The sequence below is a fragment of the Antedon mediterranea genome, chromosome 1 (genome assembly GCF_964355755.1).
Source record: "Antedon mediterranea chromosome 1, ecAntMedi1.1, whole genome shotgun sequence".
Classification (NCBI taxonomy): domain Eukaryota; kingdom Metazoa; phylum Echinodermata; class Crinoidea; order Comatulida; family Antedonidae; genus Antedon; species Antedon mediterranea.
Window position 1 is genome coordinate 14,913,224 of NC_092670.1, and position 25,759 is coordinate 14,938,982.

The window sequence follows — 25,759 nt, forward strand, 5'->3', positions numbered from 1 at the left end:
AAAAATCATTTTTTATTAAGGAACCATGTAAAAATTATTCTACTACAGTAACTAAATGTTTCTTTAACCTTTCTATTTAATTATTTAGGTAGCTTTGGAGTAATTATTTATTGTAGTGTAGCCTCAAACTGATGAGGTTCATGACTATTAAATCTCCTAAGAAGGAATAACATTAACATACCTGGTTGGTCTTGCCCAACTTGTAACCTGTCTTGTAGTGTCTCCAGTCGACGAATATAATCTGAGAGTGAAGATTCTGGGTCTCCGGAACCAGCATATAACAAATTGGCAGGATTTCTTGAACTTCTACAAATGGTAATTATTTATTTACATATTTACATACAATTAAGAATTTTAAAAATGTATCAAGTGATGCAGTGAGTATGAATATTATTTGCGAAATGGTTGCTTGGCACTACACATTACATGAAATTAAAGTCCTATTCTATAACACATCTTGTATCCTTACCATTTAGTTCTATTTAGCGGAAAAGTGATATTTAATGGTGATAATTAATAGTTCTAATGCACGTTTAGCATTTGAGAATTTTCTGCCACATTGATCCATGTTAAGCACTGTCTATCTAGTTTAACAAAAAAGTGTGATATCCCCAAATATGGTAGTGATATGCACAGATATGATAGTGGTATGACATCATCATGTCCATGGGCACATCACATTTTTTTTGGTCACATAAAGTTTGATAATGAAGACGAGCTTTAGCCACTCCACTTTGGTGATTTGTGGCAGTAGAAAGCTGTGATCTTCATTCATAGAGCCAAACCATAATAAGAGTAACAATACAACAGTCAATCCAATCCTGTTGAAGAAATATAATAAAGCATACTAACCCTGGAAGAGAATAAGAACTCCTGTCACTCCATTCCCTCACTGGTGGCGATGCTTCTGTAAAATCTCTGTCAAGTGATCTCCGTACTGGTGAAGTGTACGTGCTAGTTCTGTAAGCTGCTGAGGAGGCATCACCGTATGGTCTGATGTTGGATCTAGCACCAGAACTATGTGAGCTACTTGAGGATGTTGCACCTGTCATTACTGGAGAACCAATTTTGGTTGCACGCTTCCATTTCTTAACCAAGAATTTTAGTCTACAGATTAAAATAAATGTTGTTGTATGATATAAAGTGCAAGAGGACTAGCTGCTTGACCATCTTAAGCTATGTCTACACTATCAAACTATTTGACCTAAAAGTGTGATGTACCCAAATATGGTAGTGATATGATATCATCCTGTCTATATATGGGCACATCCCATTTTTGGTAATATCATATCATAATATCATCATCATATGTAGGTAAGCAACCATGGGTATGGGGTAAAAGATTAATAATTACTAGAAAATTACACAACTAAGGCAATAAATATGTTATATTCTTAGTGGATAATAGATTTTTTTAATTACAGTTATGTTAAAAAAATTATTAAGGAAAATCTTCAGCATGCAGGAATTGTAATTCTATGAAGCTATCAAAAGCTCCAAGTTTGACAAAAAAAGTGTGATGTGCTCAAATATGGTAGTGATATTCCCAAATATGGTACTGATATATGGGCACATCACATTTTTCGATATACACATAAAGTTTGATAGTGTAGACAGAGCTTTATATTCTTACCTTTGAACAGCTATTACAACTCTAACTGCACTCCTAAACCGCATGAATCCACGGCTGTGACGTGAACGTCTCTGTACATCGTCTGGTGATGGGAAAGCACCCATCTTGGCTATCAACGCTAACGTTGCCTGTTCACAGTCTTGAAATCCTCCGAGAAGGAGTAACAAGTATTTCTTTTGATATGTCAAGGCTTTGCGGAAACTTTCTGCTCGCAAATATTTTCCATAGAGTCGTTGCATCTGTTAAGATTAAAGTTTATGAAATTAACAGTAAAGATGAAGTTACAAACAAAACCAACTTTTTACTTTTAAAATTCTTAAAACACATTTAATGCATGCTAATGTTAATAGCACAAGATATTATCTTTTAGCAAGACTACATCAAAACTACACATTTTGACCAAATATTCACCACAGACAGACCTAATAGTAAATGAAAGACTCCATAAAATGTTGGAAGTACACAATCAATATCTATACGCTAAAATCACACCGTCAAAAATATGAATAAATAAAAATATGACAGTACTCAGAAGCTGAGTAAAGATACAGGTAACTCAGATTTTATTATAATGAGCTTTTGTGACGTCACTAATAACAATTTTCTTGAAAATCAATAAGCATGTTCTATAAGTATATAACTTTTTACATCCAAACATTTAAGACGATAACTTAAAAATTGTGGATGCTATCGTGCCAAATTTTCTTTTGGCAAGCAAAAATCAAATATTGTATTGCACTATTGTACCTTGGCTTGTTGATGTTCACTGGATCTGACGCTTGTTTGCGATTCAGCTTTCATTCTTGCCAGGTCTAATTTAGCTTCCCGTATTGAGTACCATTCATCTGCAATTGATGCTCTTTCATTTGCAAATTGTTCCTCTACTTCTCGACGATTTTGCTGATCAATCTTAACATAAAAATGGAAAGATATTAAGATAACGTAACTGCTCCAAATCATAACTAGTTTAAAAATATAATACTATACATATATTATAATTATAATGCCCAAATAAGGCGCTGGTTTACTTCTTCAAACACAACAATCATAATGAGTAAAACTGTCAAACCATCAGACAATAAATTATCGATTAAGAAGTTAAATGTTGTCAAATAGACTCACCAAATCCTCCCTATCTTTTGTTTTCCAGAGCTCTTGCTCCAATTTATTTAAAGAAGCTCGTAGCTCAGTCTTTTCTCCACTTAACCTGGCTACAAAATTACTAAGATTGGCATTTTGATGAAGGATGCGTTCATTGAGGCGGAACGATGTTGGAGAACTCAACAGAGGCTCACCCTAAAATAATATACATTGTTATTTATAGACACCTTTAGCAAAAACAAAACTTGTTGTGTGTGTTTCTTAAAAGCTACCTGTATTAGAATTTATAAATACAAAGGTAAATTACTGAAAAAAGACAATGCTGTATCAGTGGCTGGATCTCAATGGAAATAAAATAAGCAAAAACCTAGATTAAAACGATAAAGAGCCAGAAAAATGTGCAGAGCTTTCAGGCAAAACTAACACTTTATCAGTGCAAATGTATTAGAATTTTTAGTTATTCTATGCATACGCACTCTTATGGCAGAATAAATTTAGTGTTTGTTTTCGCTCCTCAAACATAAAGTTGAACTTGTTAGGATGATTGTTGCAGTACCTTATTGGATTACACTAGAGACTGAAAGGTTGTCAGCTCTTGAGTTCCAACTTGCTCACTTTATCGCAAATATTCAAATGTGTCAAGATGGAAGAAAACATTTTTTAGATGAAACTTTCCACACACATTATATTTTAAAGGGAAATCTTATTTCCAGTATGTAAAAAAACAAATCTTGTCATTCATTTGAATATATCTTACCTCAGACTGTATGGTCAACGCAGCATGAACTTGTTGTAGTTCAGCTTGGGATTGGGTCAACGACCTCTTTAAACTTTGCAAATCCTCCTGAAGATCTGGTGACCACTGTGCAGAGGTCTGTACATCTTGTAAAGTCTCTGTCTGCTTGACAGCTATCAGTTGCAGCTTCTGGCGGATGGTCTCAAGCTGTGCCTTGTGAAGTTCTAGACGGGCTTGCAGACTATCAGACTGACGTCCACTCAAACTTTTGTTCATATCCTATTAATTAATAATTTTTTAAATATTATTAAAACAAAAGAAAAGTTTTCAATTTAAATTTTAGAATAAAAATATATGCTGTCTTTGAAAAAATAAATATATTTTGGACGTCATGCTCAACAATAGTATTGATGTAATCATGACGTGATCTGATTACACTTTTTGTCATCAAACGCAGCATGGTTATCCTATAGTTCTATATAAGGTAGAGTGTTTGTATAATTGTCTGCTATACACATTTATTGCATGCCTACACATGGGGTAAAATGAGCAGAATTGCACCCTGGGACACATGTCTTTCCAAGACATAAATGCAGTATTCACAATGCAGCAACAGCAATATTTTTGAATATTTTTATTATTACTGTTTATGTTTACACCCATGCACCACTAATTGAAAACATTCTAGTAAAGCTGCAAATAGTAAGCCAAGTAATTATTTAGTAACCCTATTTTGAATATTAAAGCACTAATTACCCATTTATCTGTTAAATTACCCAATGTCAATAATACCAACGAAAGAATTTTAGGAAACTTGGTGAATAGTTACAAAGTCATCTAATTATTATTAAAGGTAGAGGTTGGGATTGCCAAAAATACACCATAAATCATATAATAACATTATATATTGTAATTAAACAGATTAATTATTAAAACAAGATTAGAAACTATTCTGTGAAATGAAATTTCAAGAAGCAAAATATTAGTTTGTTAGTCATAGGCAAGCACCATGATACATTATCACATGTTTTAATGTCCATTGCAATAACACTTCAAATTATTAATAATTTGCACATATGACACACATGTGATCCTGTATCACAGAACTTGACAACGATACTGGAAAATATTGGCATATAGAATACTAGGTGTTATGTGTAATAGCAAAATGAAATCTGGCATGCAATGTACACAGCAAAATAAAACACAAATTTAGTGCAAAAAAATATTAGTAAAAAAAAAAAAACCATAAACTAAAAAATAAGAATTTAAAATACTCTATTTACACTATCAAATACGGTAGTGATATGACATCATTATGTCCATATATGGGCACATCACATGTCACACAAAGTTTGATAGTGTAGACAGAGCTTTAAAAAGCATAAGAAAGTGTGAATAGTGTGTTGTTAGTTTAGCCGCATCACCATACCATTTCATCTTCTTGCATATCCCAATCAGTCACATTTTGTGGTATAGATTGTTTTAATCTTTTAGTGTCTTCTTCGATGGATTTCTTCTGCGCTTCGTGCCGTTTTAACTCCTCGTGGAGATCTTCGTTCTCCTGTTCTAAGGTATGCAATGCTTGCGAGTTTAATTCCTTCTCCATTTCGCAATCTCGCTATAGGAAGAATGGCGAAATTGGGATAATATGTAATGTGTCCAGAGGCCCTGCACGATTTTGAATTACTTCCACATGAAATGACAATACTGTAGTTGCTATACAGATTTTGCATACAATTTGAGGTCAAAGTGAACGATTATGTGAAATTAAAATGGCATTTTTAACCAAAAAATGTAATGACTTAATGGATAAAAAGTATGTCAAAGTATACAGCAGTTACTCTAAATTTTCATGGAAATCTTACTTTCACAGAGCAAATGGTTCAATAAATTTGAGCAACTATAATATTGTTTTTGACATAAGTTCTAATATGATACAATGCATACAACAAGTTAAATCAGTGAAATGGTTTTGTGAGACATTTACATAGAAATTGTCATATTTAGATAAAACGTGAACAGAATTTACAAAATTAAGTGCAAAAAGACAAGTTGAATATTTAATAGTGATATGACTAAGACATAGACTTATAAGGTGTAAATACAGCAAAGCGTTGTCTCAGAAAAAGAGTCACAAAATAAAATTTGGCTTGGCTTCAATTTTCTCACATTCAATCAACATTGAATTAATTTTTACGAATAATAAATTTGTTTTATTATCTTTTCAAAATACAATAGAACTCCTCCTTTGTGACATCCTTATTCAGGGGCATTTGGGCAACTCATATTCTGTTGATTCCCAAAGGTGTGTCCCTATTAGGGGTTTACTGTATAATGAAAAAAAAAACCTCCCCAAACAAATTTTATTTCATTTTAGGTAACAAATGAAAAAGTGGATTTTCTATAGGATAATTTTAAATTCAGAAACAATTTACAGAATAGAATGTTTTGGTTACATTTCAAGAGACAATACTGTGCTTACTTTTTGAAATATGGGAAAGAAAACAATTGACAAAAACATCTAAAACATGGACACTAACAAAACAAATCTAAAAAAATGTGATGTGCCAATATGTGGACATGATGAAGTCATATCACTACCATATTTGGGCACACTTTTTTGTCTGATATTATAGAGCTCAATATAATTGTACTGTACCTGTTTTCTCAGTTCAATTTCCTTTTCTCGTCTTCGTTCAACTTCTCGTAACCTTTCTGCTTCTCTTTCCTTTTCCCTTTGGAAATCCTTCTCTTGTTCTCGTTCTTGTTGCTTAAGAAGACTTGCCTGCAACTGGTCCCGCTCATGCTGCATGTGTAATGTACATTTACGCTCTTTCTCTATTTGGTTTGTTAAACTAACATTTTGAGCCTGTTTAAAATTAATAACATTACAAAATTAATGTTTTTTTTTTGTTTCATACACATCCAATCCAACAACGAGTAAATCACCAATTACAGGATGGATAAAACTATTTTATAATTAATTATTCTTATAAGCTTAGAGAATGTAGTTGAGTTACAACCCTGCACTAGGTTAGGATTGAACCCTGGACCTTGGGAATGGAAGGCAAGAATGTTAACCACCAAGCTACAGCCCCACTACTATTTAAAAAGAAATAAAAACAAAATAGGTCTATTGATTTTATGCATGTTGATTCAATGCTAGATAAATATAAAGAAAACTCTTTCATGAAAGACTTTTACTTATTTCTTCATTTATTTCAGGGGGACTGCCACCTATCTGATTAATTCACTATTGGTAATTCTTGGTCACATGTGCCTATCATATCAAAACTATTACTATACTATTGCAGTAACTGCCTTTTCTACTGAAACAACGTATGATTTTAATTTGTTTCAATGTAGAAGTTTATGGGTCAGTCAATTTAAAAAAAACTATGTACAAGAAAAAGAAAATAGCTTGAAAATAATTGCATAAACAAACAAACAGTAGTTTTGACATGAAGCCTAAATGTAGTTAACGTACAGTGATAGTATCCAAATTTTGTTTGAATTGCTTGATCACTAGTTTCTCTCTGTTCACATTTTCCAAGCCTTTCCTTCTCTCCGATTCCAACTCTTCTTCCAGGGAGGTAAGTGTGTTCTGTAGTCTTTGAATGGCTGCCTTTAGGTCCAGTGATCTGGCTTTCTCAGAGCTTAGTTGCATTTGTAAATCGTTGATAGCTTTCTTATCTTCAATTGATGTGTCCGTGAAGACACTACGTTCCTCTTCTACAGAATCTTGTAGTTTACTGTTAAGAGTTTGTAAACGCTTCAGAAAAAAACAAAATATTCTGTTTAGTAAAATGATAAAATAGATCTGACAACCTAAAGATCTGTCTACACTATCAAACTTTATGTGACAAAAAAAAATGTGATGTGCCCATATATGGAAATGATGTCATATCACTACCATATTTGGGCATAACACTACCATATTTTGGCACATCACATTTTATTAAACTTTTTTGATAGTGTTGACAGCACTAGAAAAATGATTATGATTTTAGAGTATAGATTGTTGGTCATGATAATTAGAGGTAAATTATAGTATAATATATTTGATTGAATTTTATTTCATTATCAATAATCAATCAAGAATTAAATGAGCAAATCTGAAATATACATGTAATTTATAGTAGAACCCATATTATAAGGACACATTTTTGGAACCAAAATTGTTCCTCAAATATGTGTTGGTTCATTTCATAGCAAAGTGTGCCCTTACGTTGTCTTCTGTTGCAAACAAGGGGTTAAGGTGGACAATTATTTATACCAAATTAATTCCGCCATGCATACCTTCATACAATACAAAACATGCATAACAAAATAGCCACACTAAAATTATACCTGTACGGCTAAGCCCAGATCATGCGAGCGTGCCTTTTCCACCTCCAATAGCCCTTGCAAATCTGACACTTTGCCTTTCTCGGAGCCTAGTTTTGTTGATGTTTTCTTCTTCTCTAGTTCCAACTCTTGACGTAGTCCTTGATTCTTCACTTTTTCTTGTTCCAGCAAACTGTTGTTGTTGACGACATTGCTTCGTTCTCGTTCAAGTTCTTTTCGCAAGTTCTGTTATTATTTTAAAAGCATAATTCATTCTAAAGCTGCATACTAACAATGAAACTACCCAACTAGACTACACCTTTACAATATAGCACACAGAAAATAACATACAAAGTCACCTCAATGATAAGCCCACCTCAACTACTGTCCTCAAGTATACACACACCTGTAACAGCTGCTGTTTCTCACACCCCAGACACTTTAGTTTACAAAGGGGAAATCTTATTTATCCCTTTCTAATTTTAGGTTATAACAATTATTGACTATAATTATTTATTAACTCCCCAAATCCAGAAACTGACACAAAAAAAGAAGCAAAGCAAAATGTCCATGACAATAAAAATGTTGGTCTGATCAACTACAATACAACATAAAAAAACGACACAGCTCACTCACAATGAAACAAAGTGAACATAAATTTCAACATGTTAACACTATCATACAACAACATAATATTCGCATCATAGACATGCATGACTGGCTTTAAAACCAACCAACCTTAATGAGGCCTTGCTCACGTTGGATAGCATCACTGCTCATGTCATGTTCTTCATCAAGAGCATGCTGCAGTCTCTTTCTAGTTTCTTGTTCCCTTTGAAGTGATTCTTGTAGCCAAATATTTTGTGATTTTTCATTTTCCAAAGCACATCTGACAATGAAAGAGTATATTGAGTTTTAAAAATGTTGAATAGTCTTTACTGGATGAACACATTTTGTTGTGAACAAGGCTTAATTAAAGATTTTATTATTGTTACTGCAATTAGTGTATCTATAATTGTTCATGAATATTCATTACTGCATGAAATGGTAGTGGTATAATGAACCACCAAGAAAAGTTAGAATTCTCCAAGCCAATATTACAGTATTTCATTCATGTTTACATACACATTATGACAATACATTTAATTTGAATCAAATGGAAAAAGTTAAATTATGTAAACTAAAACCAATAAATAATTTTCTATGGGGGAAAAAATATCGAGAGCGTATTGGAATAACAAAGCAAGACACATCCATTAATAAGAAATGGTGATAATAACTATGAAGAATAATAAATAATAATAATAATATATTAATTAGTAAAACATTCTCAAAACAAATACTTACAAGGCAGATTCAGCAACATTTCTGTAACATTTATCCAAAAATTAAATAAAAAAAGTTAGCAAAAGTTAGAAGCATGTAAACAAGGTTAGCATGAAATATATATATATATATACTATACTATAATAACATAATGTGAGCAGTAACTGGAGCCGAATATAATGAATTATGCATGTTGTTAATAACTGAACTGAAAGTATAATTAATTTAACACAAATAATTGAAAATAGGCAGTGACACATCACAGAAACATACATTATGAATTTATTCTTGACAATGTTTATAGAACCAATTGTGGTTGTTATTTTTAAAATCTAAAGTGCTTTTTTGCTGTACTTTATATAAATTGGTTTTGGGATTACATAATTATATGTTGTATTTATTTTGATTCAATACAATAGATTTGATTGAATTACGAGCCATACTAACTTGATTTGTTCAATTGATTAATTTTATATCAAAATAATTGAGGTATACAAACGTAATAGAATGCTAAAATATTTAAAGTGTATACTAAATAAATATAGTATATGTAAACACAGTATTAATATTACAATATTAGTACTATATGGTAAATCAAACAATGATTAAAACATAAATGATTAAATTAGCATACACAGCAAACATGAATTTAAAATAACAAAATTATTGTAAAGGTCATCAAATACTCACGATATCTCAACAATTTTTTCTTCTAATCTTTGGCAGTTATCGTTCAACTGATCTACTTTCATCTTCTCGTCTGCAACTTCGTTCTTCAACATCAGATTATCACTTTGATTTTGACTAGATGACAGAGACAATTGACTTAATTTATTCTGTTCCTCCGATAACTTCTTTTTCAGGTCAGCATTCAAAGCTTGTTCTTGTTTTACTTTATATTCCATGGTTTCGGTTTGGCGTTTTAAGTGACGTTCGCGGTTTGTCGTCTGTTCCTCCATGTTACTTAACTGTGATATAAGTTTTTGTCTTTGTTCTTGCAATTCTAAAGTCAAGGTGGTGTTTTGAGAATGCAGGTCTTGTATTTCTGCTAGAATGGACGTCCGGTCAGCACTGTATATTTGATCCAAGGCAGACCGATGGTGAGACTCTTGTTCTCGTATTCTTCTCTCTAACATCTGTACGTCAGACAGATCTTTATCTCCACTGGCGACAACATGCGTTCTGAGCTCGGCCAATAACATCTCACGCTCTTTGTCAAAAACATACAGGATTGCCTTCAGAAGTTGTCCACGCCAGTCTGTCTCAGATGATCTCACAGACTAAAAGAAAAGAAAAACAAATATTAAGAAACTTTGAGAAGTGTGTGTATAGGACTGCATAAGTATAACAGATTACAATATAATTTAAAAACAATAGTTAAAACTTGTACTCATTTCTGTCAACTTACCCACTGGCCTGTTGTTTGTGAGATGAGGTCTTTCAGGGCTTGAATAGCATCCAATAAGGCTTGCTTCTCATTTTCCCACGACTCCTGCAAAGATGCAATATCCGCACCATTCTGTACATTCTTCCGCGGAGACGTATGCTGACGTAAATACCGAAGATCAGACATAGAAAGAACCTGTAAACCTTCGCTATGAACACGATTAAGAAGTGTTTGCAACCTCAGTGGAATGTCTGACGTGCTGTCAACGATCCCTGATTCTGTGGATTCACTGTCCTTACCAATGCCATCTTGCCGAAATCTTAAGTGTCCCAACAAGTCCCTATCAAGCCTTTCCATTGTATCCACCTCAGACTTAAGTTTCTGACCAAGTTCTAATAATGAAAATTCATGTTTTTTTTTTTATTGAAATGGTACATATAGGATTTCAACATAACTGGTAAATAAGCAGTCACTTTTGTGTACAAAATATTGATAAATTGATATAAAAAACACATTAGTTAGACTACTTTTCACATTAGATAACAAGTTAACTCTTTTATCATATATTTAAGCACAACCGTTCTGGTGATTTGACTATACTGTACAGTTTGTTATAATTGTACATTCTAAATGCACTCTAATAGCTAAGCTCATAGCTCTATATGCACATTGCAACGTAAACACTACACTTACCTGTACTAGTTTGGGGACTGATTGGCGATGCTGTGATCTGCCTTTGGTCCTGGAAATTCCTCCGTAATCGTTCAATCTCCTCCGAATGTGCTGACATAAGATCACGGTTCACTTGCAAGATTGCTTGTTCTAGCTCTCTCTTATGTTTGGTTTTAAGATCATCAACCTCTTGATTGTGTTCCTCTTTCAATTGTTTGATGCGGATTGTTGCATCTCGTTCCATGTTTGTCTGGATGTCGTGTATGTGATCTTGGTGCTGCATGGTCAATTCTCTTCTTATTTCATCCAATTTCTATTTAAAGAAAAACACACGCATATATTATATGCAATTTTCTGATTCACCTTGTTAAAATAATCCAATGTACAACCTTGTTGCAAAAGTACCAGGAAATTACAAACTGTAAATTGTTTTAAAAAAACAAATAAAAAAATTATCTGTATTGATAAAATATTTTCTTACAGCAGTGTTTCAAATTATCCAGAAACCTGTTACAACCAATAGAATTGTTATTAATTGTATTATTATTTAATTATTATTTAGCCATGAAGGGATAGTCTTTTCCGGAAGCTTGGCGATTTCTTTTTGGCTGTTTTACTTTAACGTTTGGATTTAGCTTTCTTCTTATTTTATTTGTCTCCATTAAAATACACACAGTCAGTGTCATTTTTTCAGTAATTTGCTTTGGAATTATAATGTATACCTGTTGCAATGTTTTTCCTGGCGATAGTCCTTGTAAACTGGTTAATCTCCTATCATAGTCAGATTCCAGCTGCCTTACACGTTCCCCTTGAGCATCACAAGCATCTCTTAACGCTGCCAACTCCATCTTATGCTTCTCATCCATCACCGCTAACTCTTGGCAATGCTGGTTCTGAAGATCTTGTAGTTGGTCTACGGCAGCATGGCTTAGCTCTTGCTGCCGTTGTACAATGGCTTCTTCTAGCTCATCTACTTGGATATTTAGTTGTAGAATCTTTATATCTTTGCTCTAAGGAAATTAATTAATATAAATATTATTAATGTTCCAACATAGTTGAGAAAAAAAATGACTTAAGCTACAGCTATCAAAGAAGATACTGCTCTATGACATTGACAGTAATTTTAATTTTGAAGGGTTCCAGTGACATTTAGTTATTAAATTAGGAAAAACTGTTCTCACCCATTACACAGTTGATTTATCATTAAAAGACCAGGGAGAGAGTTAGAATACCAAGATCAAGTAATTATTCATGTTTTGGATTATAAATTTTTTCAAAATTACATTTTATAAATTCAAGAGAACTTCTCAATACAGTATTTTAAAATAACTTACATTTTTTAAAGTATTTATTTTATGACAAAGAGGTTTTAGTATCTCACCTTAATGTCTTGATGTAGCCCATCAATCTGGTCTTTGAGGTTTTCTACATCTCCATCCGTACCCATTGACATTCCTTGCAGTCGTGATAACCGCATTTCCAACTCACTAACTTCATGTTCACGAACTCCCAAAAGATCGTGCAATGACTCCAGTTCATTTTCAAGCTGTTTCTGAGAACATGGAATATAAAAAAAACGTATATAAAATAGTTCAGAACTTCAAAGCTTCTATGATGCGACGTAATTGTACTTTATACTAAATGCATGAGAATGGGACTCGATCTCTAGACTACTGAGCTTGTGCTGATGGCTGGGCTTATATTTGAGCCCAAGGAAACAGTGGGTACTGAACCAACAGTTTGAGTTTAGCTCCTTCCAATAATTTATTTTAATTAAGCAATATTTAAGGTAATATATAATGATATAAAATTATTAACATTAAGTTTGACTAAGATATGAAATAAATAGAATAATATTTATATCATTCATTTTTCACATTTATGTAGTCATCATTTATAACTTTACAATTAAAGTATATAATTTATGGCAATGATCCTGCATTATGAAGTTTACAAGGACCGGTTTACTGTACAGTACATAAAACCTAAAAATAAAAAATGTAAACCCTTTACTAATAATAATAATACTTCATCAGCAAAAAAAACGACAAAAAACAAGAAAGATATTAAACATTGAAATTGTAACAAATCTATTTTTCTATACACAATTATTCTTAGAAAGAAAATGTGTAAATACAAGTAACTAAACTTTGTATCCATATGGCCAAATAGTGGCTATTGACAATCCATAAGTTGTGACATCCTACTTGAATTGCTTACTTCCTGTGGAGTGGGTGGTAAGTGGGAATTTAAAATTTTTTAAATCATTTATTGAAATTTGAAAACAAAGTACTGTAGTTTGATAAAATACATTCTATTTTGGGAATGAGAGCATGACAAAGGAGCACTGTAAAAGAATAATTATTATATACAGGAAATTGTTATTTTTATAAACTTTTAAAAACAATTAAAAAGGCAACAAATACCAAAAGAATACATTTTAATTTTAAAACTGGCAAAAACAACAAAGACTAGCATAAAGCTTATAACAATACTAGAAAAAGAAGTTAGAAATCAATGGTTTGTAAGAAATTTCTAAAGTTTTGATTAAATATAAAAATGTGTCATTTGTCAAAGAATTAACAAGAAGATGTTCTCGCAAATCAAAAGATCCCTATTATCTTTCCATTAACCGTAACTTCTCATGACAAACAATAGGCAAACATCTCAAAGAAAGAGGTTTCAGAATTGCAGTTTATCTGCTCATAACAGCTCAGCCAAATCAGGGAGGTATAAAATATATACCTCCCTGGTCGAATACACCTAGTATAACAACAGTAAAACAATACAAAACACCCTACACCATTAAAGCCTTCCTTACCCACAGCCTCCCCATCACATTTGTGTAAAATCCACATTCATAACAAAATAAATAAATGTTTCAAACAAATTTAACCAATCAAACCCAGACAAAAACAACTGCTTCTTGTATCATATAGACTGTAGCAATGATCAATGGTGAACGACCTTTGAACTATCTGTAGTTTCAAATACTTCCTAACTGCTACCTGACATTTCCTTTTAAGCACAATAGATAGTATTGTAGTTGTCATGAAATGATCAAGTACCAGTAAGAAGCCAAGTACCAGTAACTATTTGAAAATAGAGTTAAGAGATAATATTCCAGGTGTCTTTAATGTGTCAAAGTTGTGCCATACAGACAAACCTATAGTTGATCTGAAATACCATATACAGCTATGTGGTCTAGCGCTATGCTGCTCGTCCCGTCACCTAGAGGATAGAGGTTCAAATCCTACCAAGAGATGTATTCATACATTTAAAAAATGTAACTTTGCCCGAATTGTCCAACACTTTAAAAAAAATTACTCTTTCTCAGTTTTATAATAATCCACCACTGTAACTATTCAAATTCATTTCTCAATGAAGCCGACACTAATGTTATCAATTCCACAATTCCTGTTTCCAGGTCATAACATGCTTACCTTTGTTTGATCATTCTCCAACTCCGTCTCTTCCAAGACCTTTAGAACTTTAGGGTCAACGAGAACATCTCGATTTTTTTCATTGCATAGTGCCTCATGAAGTTTGCTTATTTCTTTGTCACGTCTTTGCAACATGTCTTCATATTCTTCCTTCAATTTCTCCTGAAGAAAAATTAAAAGAGAAGCAAAAATTAAATCATGAGTTTTTAAAATATTAAAATTAAAACAAGCTACTTAAACAATCTGTACTATATTCAATTGAAGTTTATCCATTCATCATCAAGATATTTACATCTATAAGGATTAAAAAAAAGACTACTTAAAAACAAGGAGTTATTCACCAAGGTACGGATAACTAAATGGACATCAAAGAACACTTCAATGTTCAAAAGCAAAACAAAAAAATATAAATACGCTATATTGATAAATTCAGGAGTAAGCTCACCCGAGGGTATAGTGGGACATTTAAACCAAGGCAGACTCAATACTTAGCCTAGTTTAATTTATTACTAATATTTGATAGAGCTACAACTACATACAGTACTTCTATAAATAATAAGAATAATTCACTAACAAAATAATAAATTAAAATAGGTTTATACAGCTTATAATCATACCTACAAATGAATACTGAGGTGATGTCTAGGCACCTAAGTCCTAGTGCTACAGTGTACTTACACAGAGTGTACTTTATGGTGTAAACACACCTTTAAGGTAACCAACTAAAGCTATACAATTTCCATCATAATGAAAGATAACTTAATACAATAAAAACAAACATAATAAACACTTGATATAAACAATATACTTAAATTCTTACTGTAGACCAGTACTTTTCTACTCAATCAACACGGTTTTAATTTCAACCCCTATAGCTACATCGTAGTAAAATATTTCTCTTTTGAATTGCTATCTATAGATCACGATATTGGAAGCTTTTATGAACAAAAACAAAGATATGTGTCCATGGCAATGGATTTATTTGAAAGGATAGCTTGTATTGTTACTTGCATGAGTGAATTACTATTATTTTGACATATAAAGGAAGTCAGATAGCAGGCTGTTAGTTACTCATAGCTAATTTGATAATCATTATATCCTTCGCCCTCATTCTGTACTCTTTCAAGTTCATTAGAAAACATAATCCATAAAACAGTACTCAGCATGACAATTTCTAGTACAAACATATTGCCTAGTATTTCTGAAATTACAAACTTGTTATTTTTTTTTCATTTATAAGTTGATTTAAGTTCATGTGTGAAATAACTTAAAAACTAAAATAACAGTACAGATATGAAAATATAGAAAAGAACATTAAACAAAGATTTGTAGGACAGCATAAAAAGTTAATTTCCATTTGAGTCGTTAGTTAATTAAGCAATAATTAATTAGAAATTAATAAAAAATAAAAATTTGAACAAAAAGACAAACTCACCAGCTCCTCTGCATGCTGACTTGACGGTGGCGGAGCTGGAGCCTCTGCACCAACTGGTGGATGTCCAAGAGCTGTGTCTCGACTACTGGTCACCAGTACCTCTTCCACACAAACTGGTGATGTCTCACGCTCCTCCTCTGTGTCGGACTTAACAAATCTGCTCTGACTAGCAAGTTCCAATTCTTGTTGATCAATCTTCTGTTTCAGAAATTCAATATGCTCCTGAGACTGTGTGAATTGTTCGGTCAGATGATCGATTTCTAAGTTTTTCTCATCAATAAGTTTCTGTGCAAATTCTGGCATTGATTCTTTGCTTTCATAATTCTTTCTATCTTCTTCGGCATGTCTTAATTCATTCTATAAAAATAATAAAAACAATTACAATATGAATATTTCTAATATGTATAATAATATATTAATAAGGAAAATATTTCTAAAATATTATTTAAAAAAATATGTCTAATAACAAACAATGTACATTTTGTGCTTGTTAATTTGAATACGGTATATAGTGAAAAAACACTGGATAGTGAGAACAAAGTGGAAAATAGTAATTATGTTTATCCTGTCTGTTGCGTGCAAAAATAATATTTTGCTAAAAATAATTTTCACTTGAACATCACGCAAAAGGAAAAACATAAACAGATCTACTTTTTAAAATACTAACCTTTTAAAAACAACTAGAATGCTACAAAATACAAACAACAGAAGTATATCTATCCTTCATACAACATGAAATAGATGCTTTGTGTTAATCTATCAACTAACTATATTAATTGCACCTGCTCTACAACATTACACACAGAGCAATACCATACACTGGCGTTATTGGCAACGTAAGCATATTGTGTTCTTTAAATATTGATTTGAATACAAATTAACTACAATACTGGTGTAAAAAAAGCACAACGTGGTACCAACTGAATTGATTTCCTTTGTTGTTATCATGCCATGTGGAATTGGTATTTTTAAAATGAGTATCATTGATTGGTATTTTAAAAACAATGACATTGAAATAAAGACACTTGTACTAATACACTGAAAATACACTTATTAATAATTCAAAATTATGTATATTGTCTAAAAAATCCAAACATGGTTATTGACTTCTTTTGTTCCATGTGGAATACTAGGAGTATTTTACACTGTATCCGGTAATCAACATAATTTCATCATGGGATTAAAATATATAACATACACTATTAAGGGATATGGCATTAAAACATAACATACACTAATAAGGGATTTGGCATTAAAATATATTACATATACACTAAGGCACGATGTCAAAATTATTCTACTGCACTTACTGCAGTAACTATATTTTGTATCTCTATAACCTGATGCTATTTATTTTTTGTCATACACACTGTTCATTGCAGTGACTTCTACATTGAACAAAATAAAATCATACATTATTTCAGTCCAATAAATGTACTTTACTGCATTAAAACAGCAGTAAAATAATTTTAAACTGATCTTTGCCTTTTGCTATTATTTTGTTACTAGGCCTATGTTTGTTTTTAAAATTACATAAAACAGAACATTCAATTCATTAGTTACTATATTTTGAATTCTTTTAAAAATATAGCTAATTTTAATACTGGTTATATAAATAAAAAAAAGTAATTCCAAAGACAAGGACAACTTGAAAAACAGATAATAGTAACATTTTCACATTAGGTTAAAGAAAAATTCTTTGCCAGAATGTGTGGGTCGAAATTAACTAGGTCACAAATACCATTATGTGATATAAGATTGTAATTGAATAATTCAACTAAATGATTTTATAGTTTTGTGTTTTTTAGTGTTTTATTCATACTCTATTATACTGTTGAATCAAAATTATTTGAAATTAACACAATACACAGCTAAATTAGTATAGAATAAAACTGAAAGTAATTAAGAAAAAAGAACATTGTGATTCTAAGAATAATGGTCCTTTGTCTAGTCACTGTTTATTAATATTTATATAAGCATAACCATGTCATTGCTGTACAGTATGTAATTAACATAATGATGTCATAAAGTGGTGATATGATGCTCATCTTTAAACCTCAATAGTAAAGGTAAAGGTATTCATATTTGTCCTCAAGCTTAACTGGAAACTGAGGAAATTCGGATTAGGCCCTCCACGGACCCACGGCAGCCAGCAGCGCAGCGCCTACCAGATCAGTACACCGGCAGACGATCCCCTACTCTTTTCGAATAGTGTACCAAGTTCTTTAACATGCACTGTTAAGTACACGGGACCAACGGCTTTACATCCCATCCAAAGGACGAGGCAATGAGAGTAAAGCATCTTGCCTAAGGATGCAATTAGTATGGTACAGATAACCTCAAAAACCCATGCCAATCACATGCTAGTCATATTACCATTACACCATCACTCTCCAGTATATACAGCACCCGCCGCGATTTCTAGACGGTCTCCCATCCAGAACGCAACCGGGCCCAACGTTGCTTAACTTCGGTGATCTGACGAGAACCAGTGTTTCAACGTATGGCCGTATCTAACACAGTATGGCCGTATCTAACACAGTATGGCCGTATCTAAAGTATTGGGTTGAAATCTTTTTCTACACATTCACACACGATTCTCTGTACCACATTTGGATTATGTGTTCACATGTTTCTCCTAGTATCACAGGCCATAACCTAATTCATAACCTAACCTTACAATCATGATACAGGCTCCACATGTGATTACACATGAGATGCTGTAATGGAATATTCCTATGATACCAGACTAAAAAGAATAATATAAAATATAAATAAATATAAAATATTAGTAGTAAAACACCACTTACCAGTTTAGCAGAGTGTTCATTTTTCAATACATTTAGCTCCATTGATAATTGTTCAATCTGTTCATTCCTATTTAAAACATCATCACGTAGTTGATCTAACTGTTCTACTAATTCATTTATCTGAAAGAAAGAAAAAAATATCTTTATATACCTGGCCTACTCAATATCGGTTAATGATTTTGGAGAAGTAGCCGATATATATTCATTTCAATAAAAAAAAACTTTATTATCCCAAGTCCAGGGAAATTCATTTGGTTGTGGATACAAAGATTCATAAAAGGTTAAAAAAGTACACAAAAAGGCAAGCACAACAATCATAATAAAATCTAAAATATGTTATACATTAATGATTAATGGGTTACAATCAAATTTAATTACAAATACAGATGCAATTTATTATCATTCTAATTTATCTATGAGTAAAACTTTGGTACTGAAAAGTATAATTTATGGTAAATAAATTTTACAGTAAATCATGTGGCAAAATAATTTGTATATTGTCCATAACCAAAGCTTACCTCTTTTTGTTTTCTTTCACCAGCCTCTTTCTCTGTAGACAACTGCTCTGCTAACGATGCCATTGGAGGACTATCATCCTGAGCTGGTGCAAGATTCACATGCTTGATGACCTCCAGTTGTGACTGCAATCCTGACAACTTTATCAGGCTCTCTTGTAGTTGTTGCTGAAGAACCTCTTTATCGTGCGTCAGTTCGTCTTCTACTTGTCGTAGTTTTTCTATTTCTTTTTCTAATTCTTCTTCGTGTTCTTGATTCTGATGCTCAACTCGTTTCTGTTGGTCAAGTTTCTGTTCAAGTTCCCGCAGCTGGCTCGCAAGTTCCTGCGAGGTTTCTTGCTTCCAGCAAAGATCCGTCTCCAACTGCTGAATCTTCTCGTCCATTATATGTTGCAGGTCAACTTTCTCGCTAAGTTCATCCCGAAGATCTTGCAACTATACATTTCAAAGAAAGTCATTTAGATTCAGGAATACAAACAAAAAATAAAAAATAGATATAAAAAGTTATGCCAAAGAAAGCAATATATTCTAAAACATACCTCTTTGACGAGATGTTCGTTACTAGGTGCTTTTTCACCTCGGTTCTTCAACTCATTCTCTAAATGACGAATCTCCTTCTGAAAATCTTCACGTTCTAATTCTCGTTCAGTTGCTTGTTCCTTTATAAAAAGAAATCACCAAGTAATGTTTAGATACATTTTATTAAAAAGTTAGTTTTGCTTTAAACTTGAATTTTTAAACACTACATGCATGTATAAAAATCAACAGCATTAATATCTTTGTAAAACATTTGTTATGTCCTAGATTTGGTGGATAACATATTAGTTTATATTTTTTTTTATGATATGGTTTAAAAAAATGTATTTACACATTTTAGGTAAGATTATCTAGTATCATTGGTTACACCATGTCAGATGATCACATATCTACCTTTGTTGTGTTCATTAAAGCAAAATAATGATTTTTTAAATTCAGTATGAGTTTTTCCTGTCACCAAATATAAGCACTTTGCTTTAAATTTTTTTATTTACTTGATCTTAAAAATGATTCTTCTACGGTTGAACAATAATAGAACTAATAAAAATCTTACCCCAAGGAATTGCTTGTTAGACCGCTGTTGTTTCTGAAGAGACGCCACTTGTTTATCAAACTCTTCCTTCTCCGTCTTCCTCTCCACAAGCAACTTTTCAGTCTTTGTTATCTGTTCTTCAAGCTGCGACTCCAGTAGGTGAAGCTGTTCCTCCTTTGAAGTACGGTCCTTTTGAGATTGCTGCTCCTGCCATAGCTTCTCTTGACGCAGTCTGCTGTTTTCCTCTATCAAACCTAGTATGCAATGCATTTATTTTAATTTATCGCATACATATGTAATAGATATATTTTCCTCTATCAAAAAATATACATCTATTTAAACAGTCAACCCTTGGACTGGATTGGTAAATATGTCTGGTTTTCAATAAATTCTGGAAATTTGTTTTTATTGATAAAAATGAATTTGGGACCTTTTGAATTACCGGTTGTCAGAGAGTTCGGTATAGGGATAGTAGTATACTGGATTTATTATATATATATTTATTTTCAATTTACCGTACTGACGCGGGTATAAGCCCATACTTGGGTATAAGCCCACCCCCGACTTTTGACTAATTTTCATGAAAAATGAGGCACTCGGGTATAAGCCCACACCCATTAATTCGAAGATCTACAGTGTGCGTCGTAATACATTATTTTGTATTTGCCGACGTCCATACCCCAAATACACCTACCTTTGATCATAACCAAGCTAGGCTAATATACGCTAGGCCATATGAGGCCTAGCGGTCCTGTTTTGTTTACACTCAATCGCGGTCGAAAGATCGCTTCACACACGACGACGCTACAAGTCGCCAAAACGGAAAACCACTATTTGGTATCGGCTGCTATAAACAAGCTTATTAAATTTCTTTGGTACATTTCTATTTAACGAACATTGTATACTTGCTTTTCTGCTTGATAAATTCTTGTTTAAAATAAGATATTCTACGATAAATTACACAAACTATAAGCTTAATTTTCCAACACTCTACACCTCGTGTATTTTTAGAGGCAACGTTGTACACGTGAGGGCGCTCGCTCGCATGGTGGAATACACAGTGTACATGGGCTGTTTTTGACGATCTGCATTTTTGGATCCTCGGGTATAAGCCCACCCCCCAAACTTGACGTGATTTCATGTTCAAGGGGGGTGGGCTTATACCCGCGTCAGTACGGTACTCATAATGTTGCTTGTACCAAAACTACCCCGGATACAATCTGATATTTTTCTATGTTATGGGGTTTTATTTCAAATCTAGTATTTAATACATTTAAATGTATCAGATAATTATGAGTCAAAATATTGTATTTTGTACTTATTTTATTATTATTAGTATTACAGTTTCCCGTTTTAAAAATTAGTTATTTTTAAATGTTCTTACCAAAACCATCTTCACCTATTTTTTCAGCCAATGCTAACTGTTGCTCTTCTAGTACACGTTTATCCTCAATAAGTTGATCCCTCTCTTTCTCAAGTTCAGTAACCTTAAACAGTAATGTCTCCAGTTGTGGATGTTGATTGCCTTGGGCTTTACTTAGTTCATCGGTGTATCCATGTAATAAGCCTATCAAAATAAAGTTTAATTAAACATTTTATTTTATAAAAAAAAAGACATGCACAGAAATAATTACTAAGCTGGTTAACTCCCCTTATCTAGTCACTTATTCATACTGAAAATCTCTGGTTAGAGAATACCCTCAACATTTCTAACTTATTCGTTTTTTGAAAAATAATAAAAAGTATTCTTTTATGTGTACAAAATTAGTACTGGGTTTGGTTAACTCAACCAGTTCATATAGGTACAGATGAAGAAAGTCTATTTAACAGTGGTTAGAAAACATATTGTTAGGTAGATATTTCCATTTATTTAGCATTCTTCACTGCAGCTACTGTTGTCTCACCTTGAGTGCTATCCAGCTCTCTGCTGACTCTCTCTTTCTCTTCAACTTCCTCTTTAACTTGCTGCATTAACTGCTGCTGGCGATCTCTCATCTGGTTCAGTTCATCTTGACTGCTCATAGTTGCGTTCAGTAGCTCGGTCTGCATGCCACGAGCCTGATGGAGCTGCTGTGTGGTTGCTGCCATCATCTCTAGCAGTTTCTCAACAGCTGACTGCAGCCGACCATTAGCGCCTGCAATAAAAATATGTAATCAGGTTGTCTGTAATAGTCGATATCTATGCTTGCGTTCATATATACAGATTACATCTTCATTCTGATTAAATCTGTTTTCCTTCTTGTTTATTTATTTAATTTCTACAAACACCTAAACACAATCAATTTTTCAAGGTTGAAATTAATAACATAAGCCTATAATAAGACTATTGATTGAATTGATTGAAATTTATATTTATACTGGGTAACCTCTTCAGTCAAAGACTGGTCTCCCAGAGGGCCCAGTCTCGAAAGATGTACTAGGTTCTTTAAAGTGCACACGAGCTAGATGTGTACACTGGACCTACGTTTTATAGTCCTTATCCAAGAAGACTCGTTCTACCACCAGAACCATGGAGTGAGTGAGCCTCGAACCCCTGCCGATGTTACATATGGCTACGTAATTACGGTTCCACTGTCTTAACCGCTCGGCCACTCACTCACTATCTAAACTTTTCCATAAATTTCTGTAATTGTATTGTGTAGTACCAAATAAAAGAACAACAAAAATGACCCAAAAAGCTTCCACATTTAAAGGAACAGTTTAGCTTACCCAAAACAAGTTCTTCCCCCTCAGCATCAAGGTCTGGCCCAGCAAAGATGCTCTCTGCAAGTTGTTGAGATAACTCTAGGCCCTCATCACTGTAGATTGACGCTACACTGGTGTCCTGCATACCATCTGGAGAGGGAGATTCTCTATGGTGATGGCCTCCAGTAGGGGACAATGGCACACCTAAAAGATAGTAAAAATATAGTGCTTTAAATTGATTTTCAAGGCAGTCAAATTCAGAGAAATTACTTTATTTTTGGTGAGAATGAGTATTAATAATTTAAAAAATTGACAACCCTAGACCTCTATGCTATGCCCATTTTTGTTCAAATGTTGAATTATACACTGGGACTTTGCCCGGGGAAATGCTTGTATGCGAGGTTGATAGTAGAGTCAGGGTTCGATTATACGCGAGGAACTATTGTATATAAAAATATAATATCTTGCAGATTCGTCATATTCTAAACTAGTAGTTACTTGAGAAGAGAAATAGTTACAAAATGTTGAAAAGAGCAGGTTTTTGGTGCAAGCTGTAGGGCAGTGATTTGGTTTGGTAATTTAATTGAAGATAAAGAACTGCTAGGATTAACACATTTCACATAATTCAGTAATTATCTTCTTATCTTCTATGAAGTATGAAATGACAAAAAAAGTCTAATTATGCAATTAAATGCAAAATCAAAACACAAAATCATCACACAAACTCCTACCTCCAAAAGCTCCGAGTCTTGAATCTTCCCCCTCTGCTGGTGATCTACCTTCCGCACCTCTCCCCTCTTCTCCTTGCTTCAGACTCTCAGATGTCTTCTCCTCAGCTGATGCCAAGAGTTTAGCAAGTTGACGATTAATTGTGTCTTCTGTTGCCATAGTGACCTGAATTGACTGGCTGAGCACTTGCAAAAGATGATCATTTGCTTGCTGTATTGAGTCCCTATTGAATACGATATGAATACTGTTTATAAAATTACTTTTCTAATTTTAAGTTATTTGTAAAAAATTAACTAAATTAAATTAAATAATAATAAAGTTAGCTTAATAATAAGTTATGATCACTAATTTATTTAAGGTCGTTGTTTAACCTTGATGGGATATTGATGTAGGAAAAGGGGCTTAAAGCAGAGTTACATTTTATCTACTGTACTACGTAAAGATAACATTTTAGAAAATATTCTTTTATACACCTATTACATGCGATATGTTCTGTGTCAATGAAATATATAAAACTATCTTGACACCAAATGGGAAATTCAACCAACAGACAAACTTGAAGATAAAAATTATGATGTAAATATGGTAATTGGTAAAAAAAATTTACCAAGTAGTAGTATTAACTGACTGTAAAGTATGTAAGTTGGTAGTGGCGCTTTAGCTTGGTGTAAAATAGTATGCCTACTAAAGGTTATGGTCTTCGGTTCACATCCTGTCCTTAATGTATGACTTAATGAACATATCCACTGCATACTGTATGAAAATTGTGTACGTGGAAATCACACACAACATTTGAAAACAATGGTCTTTCCTACCTCTCGCCATTTAACCTGCTGAGGTCGGCACGTAGCATGGCCAATAAATTGCCGCTTTCTTCGTTCTCACGTTCCCGTCTGTTAATTAGTGTGTCATACTGTTTTGCTTTCTTTAACAGTGTGTTATTTTCCTCAGTAAGCTGGGGTAGCAAAAAATAAATAAATTGTTTCAATAACTATCCATTTGGAATATTCCATTTTTGGGTCTAGTTTTATTTCAAGTCAAAACTGGACATAGCTTCATACATATAAATAAACACGATTTATATTATGCTTCACAAACTAAATGAAAAACATTATTTAATTTAAGTAATGACAAAATATTAAATTGCTTGTAAAATTGATCCCTGTTTACAAAATGGTACAATCCAATATTGAGGAAATTGGTGATTATACTTTGTATTAGGACAGTAATGATCTGTGTAAGGAGGAAACTTGCGAGGTGTATGGCCATCTCATAAAAATATTCTGGTATTTTGTAAAGTTTTTGTAAACATAACAGACATGACACCTCTCATTTAAGGCTAGATCATTTTAATAAAATTTGTTTTAATTAGTCAAATTAGCTTTTAATTTACTAATTAACTTTACTAAACAGTTTACTTTCTGTGTAGTGCTTTTCTAATACCCCAATTAGGGATCATGTCAGTAACTACAGCTGCAATAAACCGTGCGTATAATTAGCTAATAACAGCGTATAACCAACTAAATATAATTACTGCAGTTGAATAATTTTGGCACGGTCCCTTACAAACTACATAAACCTAAAGTTTGAGGATTTGTTGTAGTGTTTATTGAAATTACACCATCAATTTACTTCATTCATTTAAAATTATCTTTTTCTGTTGCACAAAAACCTAAAGATACATGTACAGAAGTCTTACTTTGTCAATTTCTTCACCAATAACCAGAATGTCCTGTGCATGACTTTCATTGAGCTCTTTGACTTTTTGTTGGAGTTCTTGCCGCCATTTGGCTTCCGTTTCTTTAACTTGAGCATCCAACTCTCCTATGAAGTATTATGAATAATAATAATATTGATAATGTAAAACTGTTATAATTCATCTATTTAAA

General features: G+C 32.8%; 1 protein-coding gene across 1 annotated transcript in view; it reads right to left on the reverse strand.

The window, feature by feature from the left end:
• LOC140057884 (uncharacterized) overlaps nt 1-25,759 on the reverse strand; it is a 54,232-nt gene that overhangs the window by 994 nt on the left and 27,479 nt on the right. Inside the window, exons 14-42 of the mRNA XM_072103625.1 lie at nt 25,570-25,694; nt 24,686-24,825; nt 23,873-24,093; nt 23,166-23,345; nt 22,361-22,591; nt 21,841-22,023; nt 20,478-20,710; nt 19,927-20,046; nt 19,391-19,822; nt 18,873-18,992; nt 16,063-16,419; nt 14,628-14,789; nt 12,566-12,736; nt 11,907-12,194; nt 11,206-11,497; nt 10,534-10,904; nt 9,816-10,405; nt 9,147-9,167; nt 8,538-8,688; nt 7,824-8,045; nt 6,961-7,245; nt 6,133-6,342; nt 4,903-5,091; nt 3,492-3,749; nt 2,756-2,929; nt 2,381-2,542; nt 1,634-1,872; nt 853-1,107; nt 182-306 (exon numbers count right to left, since the gene is read on the reverse strand). Of these exons, the coding sequence (XP_071959726.1) occupies nt 182-306; nt 853-1,107; nt 1,634-1,872; nt 2,381-2,542; nt 2,756-2,929; nt 3,492-3,749; nt 4,903-5,091; nt 6,133-6,342; nt 6,961-7,245; nt 7,824-8,045; nt 8,538-8,688; nt 9,147-9,167; nt 9,816-10,405; nt 10,534-10,904; nt 11,206-11,497; nt 11,907-12,194; nt 12,566-12,736; nt 14,628-14,789; nt 16,063-16,419; nt 18,873-18,992; nt 19,391-19,822; nt 19,927-20,046; nt 20,478-20,710; nt 21,841-22,023; nt 22,361-22,591; nt 23,166-23,345; nt 23,873-24,093; nt 24,686-24,825; nt 25,570-25,694 (6,507 nt within the window). The remainder of the gene's footprint in view (nt 1-181; nt 307-852; nt 1,108-1,633; nt 1,873-2,380; nt 2,543-2,755; nt 2,930-3,491; nt 3,750-4,902; nt 5,092-6,132; nt 6,343-6,960; nt 7,246-7,823; nt 8,046-8,537; nt 8,689-9,146; nt 9,168-9,815; nt 10,406-10,533; nt 10,905-11,205; nt 11,498-11,906; nt 12,195-12,565; nt 12,737-14,627; nt 14,790-16,062; nt 16,420-18,872; nt 18,993-19,390; nt 19,823-19,926; nt 20,047-20,477; nt 20,711-21,840; nt 22,024-22,360; nt 22,592-23,165; nt 23,346-23,872; nt 24,094-24,685; nt 24,826-25,569; nt 25,695-25,759) is intronic.